Genomic DNA, 12,945 nt, shown 5'->3' on the forward strand with positions numbered 1-12,945 from the left:
AGACAGAGAGAGAGAGAGACAGACAGAGAGAGACAGACAGAGAGAGAGACAGAGACAGAGAATCACCTGTAATAAATAAGTTTTATTTTAGGTACAGAAGCCTGCTTTGTGCTTGCTGACAGTCTGGATCTGAAGATTGGATAAATTGGGGAATTCTAAAACTTTTTAAAATCTTTAAATTCAGTGACAACAGCAAGATTTGTTTTCCAGCATACTATCCCAACAAGGTTTGAAATCAACTTGATGTAACATGCCATTATGCCTTGCCTATTTTGTGTCCACTTTCTTGGGTAATGTGGAACATGATAGTGCTGATGGAGAGAGTCAAATTGATCTGGTGGTGGTTGACAGGAAGTATGAATGAATTTTGATGTAATATGATGTGTATACAAATGGACACAGAAGCATGTACACAAACATGCACATCATATATATGGATGCACAGGTCATGATGCATAAACATTCATTCTCACAGTCACTTCATGCCTCTAATATCAGCCAAAGGGATATAAATTCCACTAACCCTTGTGATTGAGGTTGTTCTTACGATTGTCCGCCTTTGTTTTTTCGGCTTGCCCATATCATATTCATCATCATCCATATCCTCAAAAAGATAAACATAAAATCACTGTCCTGTGTTTTTCAAGATGCAGTGCATCAAACACATTTCCTCACAAGTGTATTCTCACTTTTCCCTTTCAACATCAGTACTAGACTGACATCATTGCAGCTTGGTACACTATGAGATTGAACATTCAGGCAGTTTGTACATATTGATGGCTTGTATTTTAAAATGTACTGTGAAACCCCAATCTGATGCTTATAGATATTTTCAGTCAACTTGTTCAGCAATATCATGACACACCTCTGCAGCAGGCTGGACGGGAACCAGCACCTTTTGGTCCAGAGGTAACATTATCACTGCACCACAACAGCACTTTCTTGATGCTTACATTCTTAATATGCGACCACATCTAAGTTCAATGACACTTAGTTGTATTTCCTGATTAATTTTGAGTTCATTATCGGCAATAAGGAATAGAAATAATTTGATATTTTCTTTAAAGGACAATCACAAAGGTGATGGGCTAAACAGCCTCCTTCTGTGTTTTATGTTTCATTAGTGATATTTGAGGTTAGAGATGCCAATACTGGGAACGGAACAATTAGTTTTGGTATCGCACTAGACATAAGGCAGTAATAAAGGCTTCTCTGTTCAGCACCAAACTTAAATGGCAATGCTTGTCACACTTACAGCCAACTTTTGTCTTGTATTTTTACTTCATACACAGCTTCCAACTTAATCATGTGCTTTCAAAAAAATTTGTTCTAAGCATTAGTAGGATTACAGTACACATGAGAAATTATACCTCCCAATCTCTGTATAATATTGCCTATCTAGTGGGAACCTATGCCTTGTCATGATCTGCTCACAGTAATTTTATGCACAACTCTTGAAAACCCAGCAAAGAAATGACTTCAGCTTTAGAGTCTGTGGTATATGTGAATGACGGTAGAAAGATATGCACATAAGATCATCAAAGCATGCTACTCCCAAACCGTGCACACCTCTTTAAAAAAAACTTACAACCGACCACTCAGAAATCAAGCTGCAAAAATTAGACAAAAGCACCCGGATTATGCAAGTCAGTTACTATGAAGCACAACTCAAGTCAGCTCTTGCTGTTACTTCCCATACTTGCTATTCCATTGCCGTATTGTTACCCTGCTCTACAGTGTTCCTGCAAAGCCCTTAATGAATAAACATTGCCAGGTTCATACTTAGTTTCCATTCTGGCATGCCTTTACAAAGCACCTATCCTGCTACCCTCCTAATCCAATACCTACCCTTTGGACCCAAGTAGAAACATTTGTGAACATTTCCAGTGTTACGTACTTGTCCTTGGACTGCATCATCACTTGCTTCCTGTTCAGATGAAAAACTTTCATACTCTTCCTCTGAGTAATTATCTGTGAAATAACAAAGATACCTTAAACTGTAGGTTTGTGGCTCACATACATACAACAGAGCTAATAATGTGATAGGACAATCTAATGAATTAAACCAGATATCCCTTCAAGAGCTTAAGCCAAATCATAGAATCCCTACAGTATGGAAGCTGGCATTCAACCCATCAATTCACATCGCACAAACAGCCAAGTTTCTGGTATTGAGACTGGTTCTCATGCAATGAGGGGTACGATGGCTTCCAAGAGATCAATTGTGTTAGGGGATTCTGTAGTCCGAGGTACAGACAGACATTTCTGTGGCCATCAGCGAACACGCAGAATGGTGTGTTGCTTCCCTGGTGCCAGGATCAAGGATGTCTCAGAGAGGGTGCAGAATGTTCTCACGGGGGAGAGGGGCCAGCAAGAGGTCATTGTCCATTCTGGAACCAACTACTTAGGAAGGGAAAAGGATGAGATTCTGAACGGAGATTACAGGGAGTTAGGCAGAAATTTAAAAAGGAGGTCCTCACAGATAGTAATATCTGGATTACTCCCAGTGCTATGAGCTAGTGAGGGCAGGAATAGGAGGATAGAGCGAGTCAAACAGTCAGGGCAGACAGGGACAAGGTAGGACTAATAAATTAAACTGCACTTATTTCAATGCAAGGGGCCCAACAGGGAAGGCAGATGAACTCAGGGCATAGTTAGGAACATGGGACTGAAATGTCATAGCAATTACAAAAACATGGCTCAGGGATGGGCAGGACTGGCAGCTTAATGTTCCAGGAAGGATAGAAAGGGAGGCAAGAGAGGAGGGGAAGTGGCATTTTTGATAAGGGATAGCATTACTGCTGTGCTGTGGGAGGATATTCCCAGAAATACATCTAGGGAAGTTATTTGGGTGGAACTGAGAAATAAGAAAGGGATGATGACCTTATTGGAATTTTATTATAGATCCCCTAATAGTCAGAGGAAAATTGAGAAGCAAACTATTAAGGCAATCTCAGCTATCTGTAAGAATAATAGGGTAGTTATGGTAGGGGATTTTAACTTCCCAAACATAGACTGGGACTGCCATAGTGTTAAAGGTTTAGATGGAGAGGAATTTGTTAAGTGTGTACAAGAACATTTTCTGATTCAGTATGTGGATGTACCTACTAGAGAAGGTGCAAATCCTCACTTACTCTTGGGAAATAAGGCAGGGCAGTTGACTGAGGTGTCAGGGGAACACTTTGGGGCCAGCGACCATAATTCTATTAGATTTAAAGTAGTGATGGAAAAGGATAGGTCAGATCTAAAAGTTGAAGTTCTAAATTGGAGAAAGGCCAGTTTTGACAGTATTAGGCAAGAGCTTTTGAAAGCTGATTGGGGGCAGATGTTCGCAGGTAAAGGGACAGCTGGAAAATGGAAAGCCTTCAGAAATGAGATAACAAGAATCCAGAGAAAGTATATTCCTGCTCAGGTGAAAGGGAAGGCTGGTACGTACAGAGAATGCTGGATGACTAAAGAAATTGAGGGTCTGGTTAAGAAAAAGGAGGAAGCATATGTAAGGTATAAACAGGATAGATCGAGTGAATCCTTAGAAGAGTATAAAGGAAGTAGGAGTATACTTAAGAGGGAAATCGGGAGGGCAAAAAGGGGACATGAGATAGCTTTGGCAAATAAAATTAAGGAGAATCCAAAGGGTTTTTACAAATCCATTAAGGACAAAAGGGTAACTAGGGAGAGAATATGACCCCTCAAAGATCAGCAAGGCGGCCTTTGTGTGAGGCCGCAGAAAATGGGGGAGATACTAAATTAGTATTTTGCATCAGTATTTACTGTGGAAAAGGATATGGAAGATATAGACTATGGGGAAATAGATGGTAACATCTTGCAAAACGTCCAGATTACAAAGGAGGAAGTACTGGATGTCTCGAAACGGGTAAAGGTGGATAAGTCCCCAGGACCTGATCAGGTGTACTCGAGAACTCTTTGGGAAGCAAGAGAAGTGATTGCTGGGCCTTTTGCTGAGATATTTGTATCATCGATAGTCACTGGTGAGGTGCCGGAAGACTGGAGGTTGGCAAACTTGGTGCCACTGTTTAAGAAGGATGGTAAGGACAAGCTGGGGAACTATAGACCGGTGAGCCTGAACTCGGTGGTGGGCAAGTTGTTGGAGGGAATCCTGAGAGACAGGATGTACATGTATTTGGAAAGGCAAGGACTGATTAGGGATAGTCACCATGCTTTTGAGCGTGTGAAATCATGTCTCACAAACTTGATTGAGCTTTTTGAAGAAGTAACAAAGAGGATTGGTGAAGGCAGACCATAAGATGTAATCTATATGGACTTCAGTAAGGCGTTCGACAAGGTTCCCCATGGGAGACTGATTAGCAAGGTTAGATCTCACGGAATATAGGGAGAACTAGCCATTTGGATACAGGACTGGCTCAAAGGTAGAAGACAGAGAGTGGTGGTGGTGGAGGGTTGTTTTCCAGACTGGAGGCCTGTGGCCAGTGGAGTGCCACAAGGATCGGTGCTGGGTCCTCTACTTTTTGTCATTTACATAAATGATTTGAATGCAAGCATAAGAGGTAGTTATTAAGTTTGCAGATGACGCCAAAATTGGAGGTGTAGTGGACAGTGAAGAGGGTTACAACGGGATCTCGACCAGATGGGCCAATGGACTGAGAAGTGGCAGATGGAATTTAATTCAGATAAATGCGAGATGCTGCATTTTGGGAAAGCAAAACTTAGCAGGACTTTTACACTTAATGGCAAGGTCCTAGGGAATGTTGCTGAACAAAGAGACCTTGGAGTGCAGGTTCAAAGCTCCATGAAAGTGGAGTCGCAGGTAGATAGGATAGTGAAGGCAGCGTTTAGTATGCTTTCTTTTATTGGTCAGAGTATTGAGTACAGGAGTTGGGAGGTCTATGTTGCAGCTGTACTGGACATTGGTTAGGCCACTGTAGGAATAGTGCGTGCAATTCTGGTCTCCGTCCTATCGGAAAGATGTTGTGAAACTTGAAAGGGTTCAGAAAAAATGTACAAGGATGTTGCCAGGGTTGGAGGATTTGAGCTATAGGGAGAGGCTGAACAGGCTGGGGCTGTTTTCCCTGGATCGTCGGAGGCTGAGGGGTGACCTTATAGAGGTTTACAAAATTATGAGGGGCATGGATAGGGTAAATAGGCAAAGTATTTTCCATGGGTCAGGGAGTCCAGAACTAGAAGGCATAGGTTTAGGGTGAGAGGGGAAAGATATAAAGGAGACCTAAGGGGCAAGGTTTTTTTTTTTTTTACACAGAGTGTGGTACAGGTATGGAATGAACTGCCAGAGAAAGTGGTGGAGGCTGGTACATTTAAGAGGCATTTGGATGGGTATATGAATAGGAAGGGTTTGGAGGGATATGGGCCAGGTACTGGCAGGTGGGACTAGATTGGGTTGGGATATCTGGTCAGCATGGATGGGTTGGACCGAAAGGCCTGTTTCCATGCTGTACATCTCTATGACTCAGAGTCCACACCGACCCTCCAAGGAACATCCCACCCAGACCCACTCCCATACCTATCCCTGTAATTCCCACGGCCAAACCACCCAACCTGCACATCTTTGGACAGCAGAAAACCAAAGTATCTGCAGGGAAACCCACACAGACGTGGGGAGAATGCGCAAATGCCACAGGGCCATTCATTTGAGTATGGAATTGAACCAGTGTCCCTAGTGATGTGAGACAGCAGTGCTAACTACTGAGCCTCCATGCTTCCACATAGATAGTCAGGTGGGCAATTCCACTGATCTGGGCAACAGGTAAGGAGTACTGGAAGAGAAAGGGGAGGTTAACTCTGGTGAGGAAGTTGAAAAGAGTTAGGAGATAATTTGTAATTTTGATTTAGACCTGTTTCAGTACTGTGGTTATGTGGGGCGGATCCAAATTGGAGAAAATCAAATATCTTGCTCCAGCAAAGATGGATTCAGATTTGGGAGGTTTCAGCAAGCCAAATAACTTTTGAGAGGAAATGGTGGTTGGAAATTAGATGTTAGATTACAAGGGAAGTAAATTGAAGTATGCTATGTTTTGAGGTTAGGATGATTTTATATAGAAGTGCATAATACCAGAAATGCAATCATTTACAGAGCCAGCTAGCATGGAGGCCAAGAATGGATATTGGGATGTTAACAGCTTACTCTGACTAGATTTAAAGGTGGGTAAAATGAACAAGTTGAGCTCAGATATGCACTGCAGCAAAATTGTTGAGGAATAATAAAATAACAATCGCAGAGAGAGCCAGAGGGAATCTTGGCAAAGGTTGCCATGGTAAGGAGAAGTAGAAGTGCAACAAATGCAAAACAGCAGTTGATCTTAATTTTAGTGACAAAGGGGTCCAGAAATTTCAAGTGTTTACTGAAGGTCAGAGTGCTACGGGAAAGCTTTATGCCCTTAATACTGCTTTGAGCTTTAGATTGTTCAACACTGACAGATTAAATAATTTGACCACCTCTGCACATTAAAATAATAAATTTGCCACTTAGTGCTACTGAAGAGAAGTTGAAGATCTTAGAAACTGAACTAAAATGAAATGCCCAGTAGCTCAATTGCAGATCCTGATCATAATTCCGAATATATCTGGAGGACATTCTGAGCTGTATAGTATTGGAGTGTATCACCAACAGTGGTGATGGTGGGCATAATGTGAAATAATGGGATTAAGGGAATCTCTAATCTCCATGAGAACCCCATACTACAGCAATTATTACAGATATCACAGGAATCTCCTTTGTTGAGCAATTGTGGCAAAACACTAAATCAATATAGTCTACCTTTGTAAACTAAGGCAGCATCTATTATTAGTACATTTAACTGTAATTCAATTAACATTAGTACTAATTGCTATGGTGACATTATTAAAAGGACTCAACCCCACCTGTTGATTTTATCTTCTGATTTGGCTGCATTGAACTGTCCTCATGATCAATTGGCTGGCTGGACAGTGCAAAGATCCAGATTTCAGCTACTTTCACTGCTGCTTGCTTGAGGTTACTGAGCAGTGTGAGGATCTGGCCACCTTCCGTTGGATGTTGCATTACCTGCACCACATGAAGAGAAGAGTTAGCAAAGTTAACCCTTATGAGTAAATAGCTGTCTCTCCTGGTTTAGTCATACTTGATGAGGGATAAATAATTTCTAGTATTATAGGGAGAAAACTCTCCTGATATTCTTCCAATTATTTTCCACAATTCCAATGGCTTCTGTCTTGATGATACTGTTATCATTCTGCTGAGCTGGTCAACATACTGGGATCATTTTAACTTTGTGCAGGTATCAGAAAGGTAACATGAATAATAGTGAATTGGCAGCCATTTTACACCTCTCACTTTTTTGCTTTGACTGATGCTAGTCAATGGAAACAACAATTAGTAGAGATATAAAATGGGCTGCCAACTTACTATGCATTTTATTTTATTGCACAGAGTCAAAATGACCTTGGCATCAAGGACCAGAACAATACAAAAAGGCTGCCTCAGTTTGATTCCTTTACCCTCTGTCTCACCTCTGCCATATTGATAGATCCAACTGCCAGGGTCTTGTATCCCAGAATGGTCCTGTTCTTGTATCGCTTTCGTCTCTGAAGCATGATTTGCAGCTTGTTGCCTTCTCTTTTGAGGAAATGAGGATACTGTTGAAAAGAAAAGCCATAAATTGTAGAAAAGCATCAAAGTGAGTGGGTTCACCAAGTGGAAATTTCCACTAAAGCCCATTATGCTGGAGAGCCTGCAAAAAGCAAACAAGATAGCTGGTAACTCAAATGAATTCCAATGGCCCTCTGCATAAACCTTTCCTTAGTAGGTGAAAAGGTAGCTGTTGGTGGGACAGACATCTCATGAAATTGACAGGGGTGACTATCTGAGAGAGAGTTCAGCAGGGGGAGAGTGCGCATGATGGAGGGTGATCCCACAGTTATCATGTGACCTGCACAGGAAAGAGGACCAGAAGATGAAATATCACTGCTCAATCCCATGTTAATTAGCACTTGTTACAGTATACACAAATCTTTTCAGAGATTGTTATCCTCAGATCCTCAGCAAAGTACACAGGCACCCTATTATAAGTTACATCACAAGTACACATTAGAATAAAACTGCTTAGAAAAATAAGATTAAGTGTGGGAGCCGAATGGAAGAAGAGAATACTTGTATCAAAAATGAAAGATTTTAATTGAATTGCTTTATCACACCTGTCTAAATACCTCAGGATGACTGAGATAATGAAGTCTTTTCATATGTCAACATTTACTTTTTTTAAAAAACTGCCTAATTTATGCAAGATAAGGTGGTGAGCAAGTTCACCTTAGCCCATCTATTCAGAAACACATCAACCATTACAATCTAAAGATGTCTCTGAAATGAGGCCTGATTCTTGCCTACACCAAATAAACAAACCAATGAATTACAGATGCTGGAAATTAGAAACAAAAACAGAAATGGCTGGAAAAATGCAGCAGGTCTGGCAGCATCTACGGAGAGAAAGTAGAATTAACATTTTGGATCCTGTGAGTCTTCTTCAGAACATTCTGCTGAGCTTTTCCAGTAATTTCTGTTTGTTTTTGTTCCTTACTGCCACCATCTTGCCCAGAAGTCAGATTTAATTTTGGATTAAGAAAAAGAAATCTATCAGCTCCAAATTTACTTATGTTCAGTTTGAAGTCATGCATTTTTCTGACTGTTCTTCTTTCTCTCAATGGAACACTGCTTACCTTACCTGTAGTATTAAATAATTCACATAAACTGGCTCCCTCCACTTACCCCCTTCAAGTCTGAGGAACCCATGATCTTAAGTTCCTCATAGTTTCAACCTTTTGAGAGTTACCAGCCTACCACATTGTTTACATTCCTTCACTTGTTAATGGGCAGCATCCAACCTTCCTGAGAGGCTTACCGACAAAATGACAAGACTAGGAATTATCGATGTGAGGAGACAAGGATGCAAATTCATTCTCATCCTCGAGGACTCTGCCACACCATTAACAGCAGTGATCATTGCTTAAAGAGAAAAGAACAAACTCTTCTTTTCCCAGAGAACATTGAAGCATTGTTGAATGGTGCAATGAGCACTGTTTGCCCACATGTAGAGGAGAAACCAGGGACAGAAATTATATATGAAGGTTATTGTAGATATGGTTCATCTGAATCTCTAGATTGATTTGAGGTGACAGATAGAGAGAATATTTTTCCCAACTGACCCTGGGGTTTTATTCCTCTTTATATGTTTCTCCCAGAACTCTACACATCTACAGAAAGGGAAAGAACATGTACCCAGTGAGTGTCACTGTGGAGTAAGTTTGATAAGACTAAATTATCATTTTCAGACCAACAATTTTCTCTCTTTATGAAGTAAAGCATGGAAGGACAAAGGTATAGTCTATCATGACAGACACACTAATTGTTAATTCACCATTTTGGGAGTATAAAGACAGGAAGTTTTACAAGTTAGAGAACTTTCAAAGAATTGAAGCTTGACTAATTAAATCAGAATTGGTTACAGGCACAAAATGGAAATCACTTTCATTATATACACCTATTAATTAGAAACTATTTTGCCTACTGGAAAGCACAAGTGCTATTATTATTTTGAAAAAAATCATCGGAAGGCTAATCACAATTCATGCTTTATGAATGTAAAGGCAGAGTGATCCTAATTATTTTTTAAACAATGATCAGGCCAGCCAGTGTGTCATGGTGAATTTTGATTGTATTCAAATGTTGGAAGCCAACATATTTCTAACATTTGCAACTCTTCTTTGTGTCAGAAATATGCAATGCACTAACTTTTTGAGCAATAGCATTAGTCTCTACTTTGCAGAGACTAAATGTCAATTTATCATCACTTCCTTTCCTTCCATCTCTTCCTGGATCATGATTCCACTGCCAAATATCAAGCTTCAGTTCCAGATGTGGCACTAACTTCATTGCCCCAGGAGACTGTTCACTCCGAGGCCTCTAACCTCATTGTATTCCGAACATATAAAGGCCACTTACACCTCCTTTCCAAGATCCAAAACAGGAAAGACCTGGCTGATGTAATACTTCTGCGTATTGCTGCCCCATGAATTGACTTCCTCCTAACTTCTGATCATCGATATTCCTCATGAAAGGCTTATGCCTGAAACGTCGATTTTCCTGCTCCTCGAATGCTGCCTGACCGGCTGTGCTTTTCCAGCACCACACTCTTCGACTTCTTCCTAACTTGGCTCAATTTCTTCTTCCCTTGTCCAGTCTCTTCCCAGTTGCATCCGTAACTCTTCTGACAGCCTCTATCACTTCAACAGTTTCAGATTTCTTGACCCTGACCATCCCCTATTCACCACAGTGGTGAAATATCTCTACCCCTACAATCCCATATGATCGTCCATTGCCTCTGCTCTTTGCTTCTTCCTTGAATGAAAATTCAGTCCATCTGTCAATCCACCAACATCCTCTCTACCTGGGTGAATTCTTCTCACATGAAACATCTCCTCTATTAACTCGATTCACTTCCTCCAAGTAAAAAGGTTGCTGGGAGAGACACACTAGGGATCCTTATCTGCATTTATTTGGCATATGTGGAACATTTAGGCTGCAGATGTACTTCCTTCACCTATCTTAAAGTAAGTTTATAATTATATCAGTGCCCATAATCATGCCCTGGAGTGGAAATTTTCAATAACTTTGCTTCCAATTTTCATTCTTTTCTCACTTGGACTGGTCCACCTCAGAATCATGCTTTCCTTTCCTTGGCTTTTCTCTGTCCATTTGTAAGTGATTAGTTATCACCAATGTGATTCTTTCTATCCACTGAATCCCACAGCCACCACAACTGCACTTGCTCACATCCCACTTTATGTTAGGACTTAATTTCAGTCTTCCAGTTTATTCTTCACTTTTTTTTAGATTAGATTAGATTACCTACAGTGTGGAAACAGACCCTTCAGCCCAAGTCCACACCGACCCGCTGAAGAGCAACCCACCCAGACCCATTCCACTACATTCACCCCTGACTAATGCACCTAACACTACAGGCAAATTTAGCATGGCCAATTCACCTGACCTGCACATCTTTGGACTGTGGGAGGAAACCGGAACACCCGGAGGAAACCCACGCAGACATGGGGAGAACGTGCAAACTCCACACAGAAGGTTGCCCGAGGCGGGAATTGAACCCGGGTCTCTGGCGTTGAGGCAGCAGTGCTAACCACTGGGCCACTGTGCCACCCATAACCTTCCACAGATATATTTCTGATGTCTTACTTTTAACTCAACTCAGGCCCCCAACACACTGCCCAACAGGTTTGTTCCCCATACTTCTGCTTTCACTCCTTCCCCGCTCCAAAAATCATAATCAGGCTCTCCACCACTTTTCACCAACTAGCCTGCAAATTCACTGGATTACACCATTTCCACTATTAATGCTGACACCAAACTCACGTCCTCCTTTTCAACATTTGAAGATACAATTTCCACTGCAACATCTTGATCTACTCTTCAATTATTCCGCAACCTTCTCCCATTCCTATCTTTCCAATGCAAGCACAGAACACGTAACACCTGCCATTTTACCTTCTCTCCCTTCATCAACTAAGCCCCCAAACAGTCCTTCCAGGTTAAACACAAATATGCATGAATTTCTTTTAATTTACTGCTCAAGAGTTGCATTAGTGTGGTCAATAACAGACTGGGCAATTGCTTTGTGGAACCTGTCTGTTCAATCATTAGCACAATACCAAACTTTGTGTCAGATTAATTCCCAATCTTACTTTCATTGATTTTTCTGCCCTGAGCCTCCTCATGTGTTTCAATGAAGGTCAATGCAAGCTAAAAGAAAGAAGCACATCTTTTGAATGTATTCTCTACAGTCTTATGGACTTAGAGTTCAACAACTTCAGGCTGCAATGCTTGTCCTCATTTTGTTTTGCTCTCACAATTCATAGATATTGGTTTTCATCTCTTTTTCTCTTAAATTGGTTTCCAGATTGCAGCAGCTCATCAGCCTAAAATTCTTACCTCTGCCAGGCAGGTCACTGATTTCTTAGTTATTCCACTAGCACTCCCTTTCACTTAGCACACCACCTCTTGTCATTTTATCTCTCCTGCCCTACACCAGACATAGACCTTACCTTTTGTTCTTTCTTCAGCCCGTCTCTCCACCCACCCCTTTCAACTGCCTCAAAATTATACTTCCATCTTTTCGAAGTTCTTCTGAAACAGTAACTGTTTCTCACACCACAAAGGCTTCCTGGCCTATTGAGTACTTCAGCAATTCATTGCTAAAGACTAGGTTCATCCGCTAATTCAAATGGAAGACATTTAAGAGGAAAATGCAAAGGAATTAAGATGACATAGAAGTAACATTTTAAAACTACAAAGGGTTTTCATAGGTTGGAGCTTCAGCAACAAGTACGAAGGGTACAGTCAGTGGAAACAGGTTGTGAAGTGTTACAGCACGATACCAAAATATTGTGCCAAATGGCACATGTTGTGAGGTTGTTATTTTCTTTTCCAGTTGCACCAGATGCAATTCTTTCTTGTTTAATTTAAAATGGTCACTTTTATATTCCTCTCAGTTGATTTCTTGAAGACATGTCTAAGTCATTACAGAAAGGGTTCTGAAGAATTATCACTGGGCCTGAAATGCTGACTCGGCTTTCTCTCCACAGATGCCCTCAGTCCTGCTGAGTTTCTTCAGTAATTTCTGTTTCTGTCATGAAAAGTCATTATGAGGAAGCTTTATGTTGTGGTTCTGTTCACTGAGCTGGAAGTTTTTGTTGCAAACGTTTCGTCCCCTGGCTAGGCGACATCATCAGTGCTTGGGAGCCTCCTGCGAAGCGCTTCTTTGATGTTTCCTCCGGTGTTTATAGTGGTCTGTCCCTGCCGCTTCCGGTTGTCAGTTTCAGCTGTCTGCTGTAGTGGTTGGTATATTGGATCCAGGTCGATGTGTTTGTTGATGGAGTTTGTGGATGAATGCCATGCCTCTAGGAATT

At 41.2% G+C, this 12,945-nt stretch overlaps 1 protein-coding gene across 6 annotated transcripts in view; it reads right to left on the bottom strand.

Annotated features, from left to right (window-relative positions):
- Positions 1–12,945, bottom strand: part of pacs2 (phosphofurin acidic cluster sorting protein 2) — a 282,143-nt gene that overhangs the window by 93,754 nt on the left and 175,444 nt on the right. For all 6 annotated transcript variants that reach the window (XM_043698194.1, XM_043698193.1, XM_043698192.1 and 3 more), the window contains 4 exons: positions 7,483–7,608; positions 6,856–7,018; positions 1,898–1,971; positions 524–604 (listed from right to left, as the gene is read on the bottom strand). In XM_043698194.1, the coding sequence (XP_043554129.1) occupies positions 524–604; positions 1,898–1,971; positions 6,856–7,018; positions 7,483–7,608 (444 nt within the window). The remainder of the gene's footprint in view (positions 1–523; positions 605–1,897; positions 1,972–6,855; positions 7,019–7,482; positions 7,609–12,945) is intronic.

This window comes from Chiloscyllium plagiosum, chromosome 10 (assembly GCF_004010195.1).
Source record: "Chiloscyllium plagiosum isolate BGI_BamShark_2017 chromosome 10, ASM401019v2, whole genome shotgun sequence".
NCBI classification, from domain to species: Eukaryota; Metazoa; Chordata; class Chondrichthyes; order Orectolobiformes; family Hemiscylliidae; genus Chiloscyllium; species Chiloscyllium plagiosum.